This window comes from Panthera leo, chromosome F2 (assembly GCF_018350215.1).
Source record: "Panthera leo isolate Ple1 chromosome F2, P.leo_Ple1_pat1.1, whole genome shotgun sequence".
NCBI classification, from domain to species: Eukaryota; Metazoa; Chordata; class Mammalia; order Carnivora; family Felidae; genus Panthera; species Panthera leo.
In genome coordinates this window covers 30,217,783-30,231,823 of record NC_056695.1, presented here as the reverse complement: position 1 = coordinate 30,231,823, position 14,041 = coordinate 30,217,783, and the positions used below count along the sequence as shown (strand labels likewise).

General features: G+C 37.2%; 1 protein-coding gene across 3 annotated transcripts in view; it reads left to right on the top strand.

Annotated features, from left to right (window-relative positions):
- The window catches only part of IMPA1 (inositol monophosphatase 1), a 32,564-nt gene that overhangs the window by 9,686 nt on the left and 8,837 nt on the right, over positions 1-14,041 (top strand). For all 3 annotated transcript variants that reach the window (XM_042923311.1, XM_042923310.1, XM_042923312.1), the window contains exons 6-7: positions 809-917; positions 1,954-2,062. In XM_042923311.1, the coding sequence (XP_042779245.1) occupies positions 809-917; positions 1,954-2,062 (218 nt within the window). The remainder of the gene's footprint in view (positions 1-808; positions 918-1,953; positions 2,063-14,041) is intronic.

The window sequence follows — 14,041 nt, the reverse complement described above, 5'->3', positions numbered from 1 at the left end:
AAATGGAAGAAATGGAAGAATGAGCAAATCCTGAGCCACATGACTTTTAAGGATTGGACACAGAACAAGGTCCTTAAAAAAACTGACCCCAAGATAGATTAGTGAGTGAAGTAGGACTGAGAGTACTGCCAGAAACCTGGAGGTGCTGGATTAAGTAATGAAGAAGTGTGGATAATTGTCAGCAGGCTGCAGTTCTTCAGGGAAGGCATTTGGTCAATAGGAGTTCATGGGTAATTTCTTTGCAAGAAGTTTGAGGAGAGTGCATGATTAGGGCAGAAGTCGAATTGTAATTTTTCTTACTAGAAGAACAGGAGAAGCAAAGTATAGACTGCCCTTTAGCGGTGAAGAGAAAGGGAGAAGGTAACATTTTGAAAGTTGTGCAAGGGAGGTAGAAATTGAGTGTGAAAGTACACCAGCATGGAAATCTGAGAGAAGAAGAATCAGTTGATGAAAGAGTTTTTCAGAGAAGCTTGAGAGAGGGTAGGAATCATAATACGGAAGGAAGTACTCACCTTAGAAAGTAGGAAATACTTGTCTTTATCTGAGGCAGGAGGGCAGGAGGTCAAGGCGGGTGCTCTTAAATTGAGAAATAGATGGGACAAGAGTCAAGGATTCAAGTCTGATGACCTCTTTCCTCTGTTTAAGCTGGAAATTAGCATTAAGTATCCCACAGTAGTTATTTGAACACATTCTTAGCATACCTGATTTTTTTTTTTTTTTTTTTTTTTTGTCACTCCCTTAGAAAAAGTACTCATTTGATGATGAAAAACACTCAGGTTTAGTAAAGGAAACTTTTTTCCTTCTGCAGATGGAATTTGGAGTTGTATACAGTTGCCTGGAGGATAAGATGTATACCGGCAGGAAAGGAAAGGGAGCCTTTTGTAATGGTCAAAAACTACAGGTTTCAAAACAAGAAGGTAGGTTTATCCTCTGATTTTTGATGTGATTGATATTACATACATGTGTTTTGAATTTTTTGAGTTAACATGTAGAGTTCACTCAGTTGTTAACAGATTCATAAATTGTGTATACTTTCCTATTACTTCTTAATTTCCACTGCAGTTTTGAATGTGGTGGTAGAAGCAAGGATCTCAAGTATAGTCCAGAAACCTTTTTTCCATAAACCATGTCCAGCACTTCCCAGCGTGCACCTGTGGTTCTTTCAGGTGCAGCAAGAACTTAGACGCTTCAGAATCCCCCTCCACCTGCATAATCTTTCTCCTCAGACACTCAATTTGAGAGCAGATTTTTAGTTCATTTAGTTCACTTTTAGTTCAGTTTAGTTTATTGAACTCGAAGACCCCAAAGATTGGAAGATCCGTCCTGATTTTTTAAGATGTTAACGTGAAAAAAGTGCATCTTAGAATCAAAGTAATATAGTTTTTAATTAGCTTATGTGGTATTAGAGGAAACAACAGTAAACACATTCAGAACAAGCTGGTAAGCGTCCGTCTCCACTGGTGGGAGGAGATGACGCGTAGGGTACATGAGGGAGCCTGTTAGCCAAGAGGGTTGCGTGTGTCATGAGCTTCAGTCATGTTGTTTCAAAGAGGGCACAGAAAGCGTTGGATAAGCTGTCAAGTTAGTAAATGGAGGTCAGCCACCACTTAACTTTCATTTTATTTCAAATCTATATTTAAATTTCCCCAAGTTTTACTTTTTAAATATTTAAGGTATTTGCTTGTTTCCCATGAAAGATACCATGCATGCAAGCAAATTGGTTATATTCTACACTTTTGGGGGATGATCTAAGAAGCAGATTCTTTTGATGATTATAAAACAACTACTTTGAGGATAATAAATTTATCAGAATTTTAAATACTTCAAGGCTTAGAAATTTGATACAACCAGGAAGAGGGATAAAAATGTCCTATTGTTCTAAATTATAAGTATCACATTTTTTATCAGAATTCTTATTAAACTCTAGTGATTATTTAAAACATTCTCTTTCAGATATTACCAAATCACTCTTGGTGACAGAGTTTGGCTCTTCTAGAACACCAGAGACTGTAAGAATTATTCTTTCTAATCTGGAAAGGCTTTTGTGTGTTCCCATTCATGGGTAAGCTCTTTTCATTTATTCCCTGAAGTTCCAGAGAATTTAACATCTTAAAGAATGAATTTTCCTTAAACTTTTTTTTTTAACATTTATTCATTTTTGGGAGAGAGAGAAAGCATGTGTGCGTGCGAGCAAGTGGGGGTGGGGCAGAGAGAGGGAGACACAGAATCCGAAGCAGGCTCCAGGCTCTGAGCTGTCAGCACAGAGCCCGACTTGGGGCTCAAACTCATGAACTGTGAGATCATGACCTGAGCCAAAGTCAGGCGCTTAACCTACTGAGCCACCCAGGCACTTCGAATTTTCTTTTAGAAGTTAAATTTTTTTATTAATAGGCTTGGGGTCAGTACCATAATTCTAATTTTGTAATGTAACTAAAAAACCTTTTTATTTGGGAACAATTTCATACGTGACAAAATTTGCTGAAATAATTAAAAAAAAATCCCTTTACTCAGATTCACCTGTTGTTAACATTTTACCCTATTTGCTTTATTTTTTCATTCCCTGTGTGTGTGTGTGTGTGTGTGCGCGTGCGTGCGTGCGCATGCATACATGCAGTTTTTTCCCCCAAACTAATTTAGGGTCAATTACTTACATCATGACTCTTTATCCCTAAATACTTCAGTTTATTTCTTGAGATTGATGAGAGATATTTTCTTCTATGATCACAGTACAATTATTGACTTTATAAATTTATTTTTTATCTGATGTACCATCTGTATTTAATTTTGTCACTTGATATGATGTCCTTTGTGCCTTTTTTTTTTTTTTAACGAATATAAGATTCAGTCTGGGGTCAGGCATTACATTTAGTTATTATGTCTGGTTAGCCACCTTTAATCTGGAGTGTTTCCGCAACCTAAGAAATTACCCACTTCCTCTCAGTTTTCAAATTATTTGCATGAATGGATACAAGGTAGACTCTTATAATTTATTTCTGGTTTCTCTGTATCGATGGTTGTCTTCCCTTGTCACTTCTTATTTTTTATATTTGTGCTTTGTTTTTGTAAATCTTGATTAAAGTACTTATGTGGCTTGTCTTTTTTTTTTTTAATGTTTATTTTTGAGAGAGAGAGAGAGAGAGCAATCACAAGTGTGTAAGCGAGGGAGGGGCAGGGAGAGAGGGAGACACAGAATCCGAAGTAGGCTCCAGGCTCTGAGCTGTCAGCATAGAGCCTGATGCGGGGCTCAAACCCACGAACAGCGAGATCATGACCTGAGCCAAAGTCAGACGCTTAACCAATTGAGCCACCCAGGCGCCCCTCTTTTTGTTTTTGTTTTTGTTTTGTTTTTTTGTTTTGTTTTATCAAAGAACCAGGATTATGATTTATTAATCTGATCTATAGTTTTTCTCCTCTCTGCCTTATTATTTTCATCCTTGTGCCTTTCTTGGTTCCTTTTTAAGTAGAGAGTTTGCTTTTATTCTTTTACTTTTATTAATATAAATATCTAGGCTATGAATTTCTGTCTTACCTCTGTGTTAAATGGTTCCGTAGATTCTGATATGTAGGGTTTTCATTCTAATTATTTTCATAAAATCAGTAATTTGTTTGTATTTCCTCTTTCACTTAAGAGTTCTATTCTTAAATTTCTACAAAGAAAGTTTCTTTAAATTTCATTTTTTAATTTTAGTAGTTTTGTTACATTGTAACAAATCTGTGGAACTTACTAATGTTTTCTTTGTGCATTCTATAATTAATGCTTGTTACAGTTCCATATGAACTGAGTTAAAGCATATGCTCCATTATCAGGGTATAATGTTTGATATATAGCCTAAAGATTGACCTTATTACGTTTATTTTTCTACTTCACCTGTCTCATACTGAGTGATATGTTAAATTCTTCTGTTATTAGTGTGTTTCTCAGTATTTCTCCTTGGAACTCATAAAGTCTTTTTTTTTTTTAATGTTTATTGATTTATTTTGAGAGAACACAAGCAGAGGAGGGTGAGAGAGAGAGAATAGAGAGAATGGAGGGAGAGAAGCAGGCTCCACACTCAGGGGGAGTCCAATGCAGGGCTCTGTCTCACGACCATGAGATGACCTGAGCTGAAATCAGGAGTTGGACATGTAACCCACTGACCACCCAGGCACTCCTACAACTCTTAGAGCTTTTATCTTATATAAGGTGGAAGCTGTATTATTTGATGCCTATACATAACTTACACCTTATTGTATCATTTTAACTTTACTTACAGTATCCTTTGTTTTGTTTCATCCTTTTGGACTTAGTCTACTTTGACATCAAAAATGAAAACTCTGCCTCCTAACTATTATTGCCATTTGCTTGGTACATGTTGGTCCACTTTTATTTGTAGCCCTTTTGAATCATTGTTTCAAGTGTGTCTCTTGAATACAGCCTGGAATGGAGTTTTGTTTTATAATGAATTTAATTTTTTTTCTTTTAACAAAACGGGCCTGTTCATTTTTTAATATGACAGTTTAGTCTCAATTCTACCCTTTAGTCTTAGTTTTTTGTTGGACCTAACAAAAGGACTGCTACAGGCATCTTATAAAGTTTTCCCGGTCATCTTAAGATTGTATGAAGCTCATCCTTTATGGGTTCCTTGGGAAGGGCACATGTGCATAAAGTTCCATGAGTTCTGGCATGTTCCAAACTCTTCTTCTGTGGCTTTGAAACTTGAACAGCTTGGCTGGATGTAATATCCTTAAGAAACAAAGTATGGACTGAATTTCTTGAAAATGCTGTTTTACTGTTGCCTTGCTTTGTATGTCGCTTTTGAGAAATCTGATGCCATTCTAATTTTTTTGGCCTTTTAATTCATGTTTTACTTGGAGGCTCTTTTTGTTTTGTTTTGCTTTTTTGTTTTTTAATCTTTCTAATTGTACAATGATCTTGGAATTGCTCATTCTGGCAGTTTTCTCCTTTAACATGTACACTCATGTCTTTTTTTATTCAGGAAAATCTTTGAATTATAGTTCTAAAAATTTTTTATGTTTATTTATTATTGAGAGAAAGAGAGACACAGAGCGTGAGCAGGGGAGGGTTAGAGAGAGGGGGGAGACACAGAATCCGAAGTACGCTCCAGGCCCTGAGCTGTCAGCACAGAGCCTGTCGCGGGGCTCGAACTCACAAACTGTGAGATCATGCCCTGAGCCGAAGTCGGTCGCCCAACCGACTGAGCCAGGCACCCCTGAATTATAGTTTTAAATACTAATTCAGTTCTCATTTTCATTTTCTGTTCTGTTTTCATTTCTTCAGGACACTAGTATTAATGTTCAACCTGCTTTGTGTCATCTTTTTCAACCACTTTCTCTCTGACCCTTTTCACTTCTTTCCTGTATTGCTTTTCCTCATTGCCCTTCATTAGGTTTTTATTGGCATCTGTTCTCCTAAGGGTACCTTGTAATCTACTTTTCATTCATGATACAATTTTGTCTCCCCCCTCCCCCATCTTCTTTTCTGAGGTTTATGCATCTTTTATTTCTTCCTTTTCCCACCCCATTTCTACAGCAGTTTTTTTGAATTTCTGATTTAACTCCCTCCCCCACCCCCATATTTACAAACATTTGTTTGAGGGTTTTAATTCAGGTTGGATTGATTTCATTTTCAGTTTTTTTCAGTCTCATTGTGGACTTTTTGGGGGAGACTTTATCAGCCAAAAAAAAAAACAAAAACCAAAACCAAACACTTTCATTAGCAAATGTCTGATATTTTATAGTAGTTCTGTATGGATGTGGTCTCCTTTTTTCTATTTCTGTTCATTTTGTGATCAGGGTTCCTGATTTCAGAACTTTTTATTCCCAGTTCTGCCCTTCTGTGCAGTTTGTTTTATGATAATCTATTAAGTTGTGGTGGGGTTGGGGGTTGGCCTATGTTTCACTTTTATTTCTGTAGGATCCTTAATTTTTCACTAATTCTTTTCCTTCACTTCTTAGTCTAAAAGGGGTGGCACTTTTCTTAAAATTTTTCTTGAGCTATAATTGACATATAACATTTCTTTCTTTTCTTTTTTTTTTTTTTTGAGAGAGAGAGAGAGAGAGAGAGAGACAGAGCACGAGTTGGGGAGGGGCGGAGAGAGAGGGAGACACAGAATCAGAAGCAGGCCCCAGGCTCTGAGCTGTCAGCACAGAGCCAGACGGAGGGCTGGAACCCATGAACCAGGACATCATGACCTGAGCCGAGAAAGTCAGATGCTAAACTGACTGAACCACTCAGGCACCCCAGACATATAACATTATTTTAATTTCAGGTATACAGTATAATGATTTCATATTTGGATATATTGTGCAATGATCACCACCACAATAAGTCTAGTGAATATCTATCATCACATAATAGAGTTTTTTTCTTCTTGTAGTGAGAACTTTTAAGATCTACTTTCTTAGCAACTTTGAAATATGGGATACAGAATTATTTTTTTTACATTTAATAACTTGTTTTATTATTTTATTTTTTTAAATTTACATCCAAATTAGTTAGCATATAGTGCAACAATGATTTCAGGAGTAGATTCCTTAATGCACCTTACCCAGTTAGCCCATCCCCCCTCCCACAACCCCTCCAGCAACCCTCAGTTTGTTTTCTGCATTTAAGAGTCTCTCATGTTTTGTTCCCCTCCCTCTTTTTATATTATTTTTGTTTCCCTTCCCTTATGTTCATCTGTTTTGTTTCTTAAAGTCCTCATATGAGTGAAGTCATATGATTTTTGTCTTTCTCTGACTAATTTTGCTTATTATGATACCCTCCAGCTCCATCCATGTAGTTGCAAATGGCAAGATTTCATTCTTTTTGATTGCCGAGTGATCTTCCATTGTATATATATACACCACTTCTTTATCCATTCATCCATCGATGGACATTTGGGCTCTTTCCATACTTTGGCTATTGTTGATAGTGCTGCTATAAACATGGGGGTGCATGTGTGTCTTCAAAACAGCACACCTGTATCCCTTGGATAAATGCCTAGTAGTGCAATTAATTGCTGGGTCATAGGGTAGTTCTACTTTTAATTTTTTAAGGAACCTCCATACTGTTTTCCAGAGTGGCTGCACCAGCTTGCATTCCCACCAGCAATGCAAAAGAGATCCTCTTTCTCCTCATCCTCACCAACATCTGTTGTTGCCTGAGTTGTTAATATTAGCCATTCTGACAGGTGTGAGGTGGTATCTCATTGTGGTTTTGATTTGTATTTCCTTGTTGATGAGTGATGTTGAGCATTTTTTCATGCGTCGGTTGGCCATCTGGATGTCTTCTTTGGAGAAGTGTCTATTCATGTCCCCTGAACATTTCTTCACTGGATTATTTGTTTTTTGGGTGTTGAGTTTGATAAGTTCTTTATAGATTTTGGATACTAACCCTTTATCTGATATGTCATTTGCAAATATCTTCTCCCATTCTGTTGGTTGCCCTTTAGTTTTGCTGTTTGTTTCCTTCGCCGTGCAGAAGCTTTTTATCTTGATGAGGTCCCAGTAGTTCATTTTTGCTTTTGTTTCCCTTGCCTCCGGAGATGTGTTAAGAAGTTGCTGTAGCCAAGATCAAAGAAGTTTTTGCCTGCTTTCCTTGAGGATTTTGATGGCTTCCTGTCTTACATTGAGGTCTTTCCTTCATTTTGAGTTTATTTTTGTGTATGGTGTAAGAAAGTGGTCCAGGTTTAGCCTTCTGCACGTCGCTGTCCAGTTTCCCAGCACCACTTGCTGAAGAGACTGTCTTTATTCCATTGGATATTCTTTCCTGCTTTGTCAAAGATTAGTTGGCCACATGTTTGTGGGTCCATTTCTGGGTTCTCTATTCTGTTCCGTTGATCTGAGTGTCTGTTCTTGTGCCAGTACCATACTGTCTTGATGATTACAGCTGTGTAGTATAGCTTGAAATCTGGGATTGTGATGCCTCCTGCTTTGGTTTTCTTTTTCAAGATTGCTTTGGCTATTCGGGGTCTTTTCTGGTTCCATACAAATTTTAGGATTATTTGTTCTAGCTCTGTGAAGAATGCTCGTGTTATTTTGATAGGGATTGCTTTGAATATGTAGATTGCTTTGGGTAGTGTTGACATGTTAACAGTATTTGTTCTTGCTATCCAGAAGCATGGAATCTTTTTCCATTTTTTTGTGTCTTCAATTCTTTCATAAGCTTTCTATAGTTTTCAGTGTATAGATTTTTCACCTCTTTGGTTAGATTTATTCCTAGGTATTTTATGGTTTTTGGTGCAACAGTAAATGGGATCAATTCCTTGATTTCTCTTTCTGTCGCTTCATTGTTGGTGTATAGGATTGCAACCATTTTTTGTGCGTTGATTTTATATCCTGCAACTTTGCTGAATTCATGAATCCGTTCTAGCAGGTTTTTTTTTTTTTTTTTTTTTTTTGTGGAATCTTTTGGGTTTTCCATATAGAGTATCATGTTGTCTGTGAAGAGTGAAAGTTTGACCTCCTCCTGGCTGATTTGGATGCTTTTTATTTCTTTGTGTTGTCTGGTTGCAGAGGCTAAGACTTGTAATACTATGTTGAATAACAGTGGAGAGAGTGGACATCCCTGTCTTGTTCCTGACCTTAGGGGGAAAGCTCTGTTTTTCCCCATTGAGGATGATATTAGCATTGGGTCGTTCATATGTGGCTTTTATGATCTTGAGGTATGCTCCTTCTATCCCTACCTCTTGAGGGTTTTTATCAAGAAAGGATGCTGTATTTTGTCAAATGCTTTCTCTGCATCTATTGAGAGGATTCTATGGTTCTTGTCCTTTCTTTTATTGATGTGATGGATCACATTGATTGTTTTGTGGATATTGAACCAGCCCTGCATCCCAGGTATAAATCCCGCTGAGTCGTGGTGAATAATGTTTTTAATGTATTGTTGGATCCAGTTGGCTAATAATATCTTGTTGAGGGTTTTTGCATCCATGTTCGTCAGGGAAATTGGTCTATAGTTCTCCTTTTTAGTGGGGTTTCTGGTTTTGGAATCAAGGTAATGCTGGCTTCATAGAAAGAGTTTGGAAGTTTTCCTTCCATTTCTATTTTTTTTGGAACACCTTCAAGAGAATAGGTGTTAACTCTTCCTTAAATGTTCGGTAGAATTTCCCTGAAAGCCATCTGGCCCTGGACTCTTGTTTTTTGGCAGATTTTTGATTGCTAATTTGATTTCCTTACTGGTTATGGGTCTGTTCAAATTTTCTATTTCTTCCTGTTTCAGTTTTGGTAGTGTATTTATGTTTCCAGGAATTTGTCCATTTCTTCCAGATTGCCCATTTTATTGGCATATAATTGCTCATAATATTCTCTTATTATTTTTATTTCTGCTGTGTTGGCTGTGCTGTCTCCTCTTTCATTCTTGATTTTATTTGGGTCCTTTCCTTTTTCTTGATCAAACTGGCTAGTGGTTTATCAATTTTGTTAATTCTTTCAGAGAACCAGCATTTGGTTTCATTGATCTGGTGTTTTTTTTGTTTTTTTTTTTTTTTTGTTTTGTTTTTTTTGGTTTTGATAGCATTAATTTCTGCTCTAATCTTTATTATTTCCTGTCTTCTGCTGTTTTTGGGTTTTATTTGCTGTTCTTTTTCCAGCTCCTTAAGGCATAAGGTTATGTTGTATATCTGTGATCTTTCTTCCTTCTTTAGGGAGACCTAGATTGCTATATACTTTCCTCTTATGATCCCCTTTGCTGCGCCCCAGAGGTTTTGGGTTGTGGTGTTTATCATTTTCATTGGCTTCCATATACTTTTTAATTTCCTCTTTAACTTCTTGGTTGGCCCATTCATTCTTTAGTAGGATGTTCTTGAGTCTCCAAGTATTTGTTATCTTTCCAAATTTTTTCTTGTGGTTGATTTTGAGTTTCATAGCATTGTGGTCTGAAAATATGCACGGTATGATCTCAATCTTTTTGTACTTACTTAGGGCTGATTTGTGTCCCTATATGTGGTCTATTTTGGAGAACGTTCCATGTGCACTGGAGAAGACTGTATATTCTGCTGCTTTATGATGAACTGTTCTGAATATATCTGTTAAGTCCATCTGGTCCAGTGTGTCATTCAAAGCCATTGTTTCCTTGTTGATTTTTTGATTAGATGATCTGTCCATTGTGAGTGGGGTGTTGGAGTCTCCTACTATTATGGTATTACTATTGATGAGTCTCTTTATGTTTGTGATTGATTTATATATTTGGGTGCTCTCACATTTGGCACATAAATGTTTACAATTGTTAGGTCTTCTTGGTGGATAGACCCCTTGATTATGATATAATGCCCTTCTGCATCTCTTGATACAGTCTTTAAAGTCTAGATTGTCTAATAGAAGTATGGCTACTCCGACTTTCTTGTGTTGAGAATTAGCATGATAGCTGGTTCTCCATCCCCTTATTTTCAATCTGAAGGTGTCTTTAGGTCTAAAGTGAGTCTCTTATAAACAGCATATAGATGGATCTTGTTTTCTTATCCATTCTGTTACCCTGTGTCTTTTGATTGGAGCATTGAGTCCATTGACGTTTAGAGTGAGTACTGAAAGATATGAATTTATTGCCATTATGATGCTTGTAGAGTTGGAGTTTCTGGTGGTGGTCTCTGGTCCTTTATAATCTTTGTTGCTTTTGGTATTTATTTATATATATATATTTTCATCTTTTCTCCCTTCAGAGAGTCCTCCTTAAAATTTCTTGCAGGGCTGGTTTAGTGGTCACAAACTCCTTTAATTTTTGTTTGGGAAACTTTTTATCTCTCCTTCTATTTTGAATGACAGTCTTGCTGGATAAAGAATTCTTGGCTGCATATTTTTCTGTTTCAGCACATTGAATATGGGATACAGATTTATTAACTATAGTTACCATGTAATATATTATATCCCCATGAATTATTTTATAACTGGAAATTTATACCGTTGGACCCCCTTTATCCATCTTGTTCATCCTCAACCCCTGGCATCCACCAATCTGTTTTCTGTATCTAAGCTTGGTTGTTGTTTTGTTTTGTTTTGTTTTGTTTTAATGTTTATTTTAGAAGGAGAGAGAGCATGCGCACGCAAGCACAGGGGAGGGGCAAAGAGAGGAAGACACAGAATCTGAAGCTGGCTCTAGGCTCTGAGCTTTCAGCACAGAGCCTGATGCCGGGTTTGAACTCAAGAACTGCAAGATCATGCCCTGAGCCGAAGCCAGATGCTTAACCAACTGAGCTACCCAAATGCTCCATATTTTGTTTTGTTTTTACATTGCACATATACGTGGAATAACCAGTCTTATTGGACTCTCCCCAAGAAGTACAGCTTCCTTGAAGCTGTGCGGTTAGGTTCTACTTTTTTTCTAGTGCCTTCTCTGTAAAGAGAAGTCTTTATATACATAATCTTGCAGGACTATGAATTACCAAATTCTTACCTGTTTTCAGAATTTTTGTATTTGTTGTCTCACTTTTTCTTTCTTAGGGTAGTTAGCTTCCCTGGGGCTGCCAGGTTAGGGTCTGCATATTTTCCAGCTCCTTCCATAGTAGGGCTATGAATTACCAAATCCTTACATGTGTTCAACATATTTGTATTTGTTGTCTCACTTCCTGTTTAAGGTAGTTTTGTCTGTGTTCCTTCTGGGTCCTCTGTTCCCTTCTTGCGACAGTCTTTTCTGCCTCCTCTCCCCAACTTAGCATGTACAAGCTTTCGATGCTCTGTTAGGATTTTTTTGTTTGTTTGTTTGTTTTTCCCTTTACTTCAGGTAGTTTGAAATTTTGTGTTTTCTGGATCCTAGAACTGCTGAAGGAATTGGTCCTGTGGGTTTTATTTGTCCTTGTTAATTTTTATTTGCTTTTTGTGGAAAGATAATATGGGGTTTTAAAATCAGAATGCCAGGAGCACCTGAGTGGCTCAGTTGGTTGAGAGTCTGACTTCAGCTCGGGTCATGATTCCACAGTTTGTGGGTTTGAACCTCACAGCAGGCTCATTGCTGTCAGTGCGGAGTCCATTTTGGATCCTCTGTTCCCTGCCCACCCCCCCCCCCCCCCCCCCCCGTCTCTGCCCCTCCCCTGCTCATGCTCTCTCTGTCAAAAATAAATAATAAACATTAAGAAATAGAAATCAGAATGCCACTATTATTCCCCAAACCTGAGTACTTCTTTAATGGAAGTTTTGTAAATGAAGAAATTCAAAGCAAATATTACAGTTATATACATTTGTCCTTAAAAAAGAAGCTAGAGTTTTGAGATTCCTAAATTTAATGTAGTTAATGTCTATGTTAAGTACCATTTCTCTGACCTTTATTGTAGTTGTTATCATGAAAAAAAAGACTTAATAATAACCACAGATTTTTGTATTTTATTTCACTATCAATTGTTTGTACCTTTTTCCTTCTGAAAATATCATTAAGTTGTAAGACTGAGAACTGACCAAAGAACATCTGAAAATGCAGACTTATTTGTAGGTGAGTTGACTAAGGTTCAGAGAGATGTGAGGTAAGGTAGATGTGGTATAAGGTAGATGGAGATGTGACTAGAACCCTGACTTCCAGACCATTTCTCTTTCCTCAACATTAGACATTTCTTTTTAGGAGTCAAGACATTCCATGTATAGTTTGGCCATTGTACAAAGTATAATTCTAGGCTGTAAATCTGTGATCTATATAGTAATAAAATAGAAGAGAGGAGTTTGTCAAGAAGGCATAGGACCAGGGCGCCTGGGTGGCTCAGTCGGTTAAGCGTCCAACTTCGGCTCAGGTCATGATCTCACAGTCCATGAGTTCGAGCCCCATGTCGGGCTCTGTGCTGATAGCTCAGAGCCTGGAGCCTGTTTCAGATTCTGTGTCTCCCTTGCTCTCTGACCCTTTCCCATTCATGCTCTGTCTCTTTCTGTGTCAAAAATAAATGTTAAAAAATAAAAAGAAAGAAAAAAGAAGGTATAGGACCTAGGGGTGCCTGGCTGGCTCAGTCTGTAGAGCATGTGATTCTCGATCTTGGGGTTGCGAGTTCAAACCCCATGTTGGGCATGGAGCCTACTTAGAAAAAAAGCTATGAAACCTCCCAGAATGATGTCCTTGAGGGAAGAGGATTTTAAAAAAGCTTGCAGCTATGATGTGCTGTTTTAAAGCAAGGACTTTAACTGTGAGAAAATAAAATGGTTATGTTATTCGTAAAGGAGCTGCAAGCACTCTACAACTTTAACCTTTTATGTTTCCATTGAAGTCAAAAGTAAACAGTGTGACCTTTTAGTTTTGGATTTTCTTAAAATTATAAAGAAATAATGCCAGGAAAATATTACCAAGGAGAAATGCTAATTTATTGATTTTTTTTTTTTCTGTGATCTTTTGCATTTTGCTGATTCTTGAGTTTTTCAATGTGAATTCAGAAGGGTTACACACACACACACACACACGCGCGCGCGCGCGCCCGAAACTAAAGGGAGTCATAATTTGAATGCATGCCTTAAACAAGTAGGAACAGTCTAATAGGTTCCTAATTAGGAAATGACATTTATGAGGCAAAGTTAAATCATTATGGGTCTGTTTCCTTTAATTTTGGGAGACTTACTTAGGTGAAATGCACTGTTTGTTTACTGCTGTGTTTTCTGGCATCATGGTTTAGGGAATAATTTCATCTTAAATATAGTCTATGAGGTCCTTTTATATGCTGGGCACTCTCCCAGGTGCTTTACATCAGTTTATTATGACTATTAAAACAGTGGTTCAAAATAAGTTGGTATCCCCATTTTGATGACAAGAAGAGTAAAACATGAAAAGGAAACTTTTTCAAGATTATAGTTTTAAGCAGTGGCACAAACTCAAATCTCTAAGAAGAACGATCTTCAGTATCACAATTCTATAGAAGCATCAGACTAAGATAGGATTCAGAACACATTTGTACAATGTAGACCATAGCCTTAATTATTTGGTAATTGAATACTCTCTGGTAATATTTGTCTGTAAAAGAATGTTCTTTCTGACTATAAGACTCCTTGCCTGAGAGCAATAAAGGAGTTTCTTTATTAGAAATGGACAGAAGCATTACCAGTATGTATCGCTATCGTTCCTCCAGCCTACAATTCTATCTGAATAGAATACCAAGGGGTTATT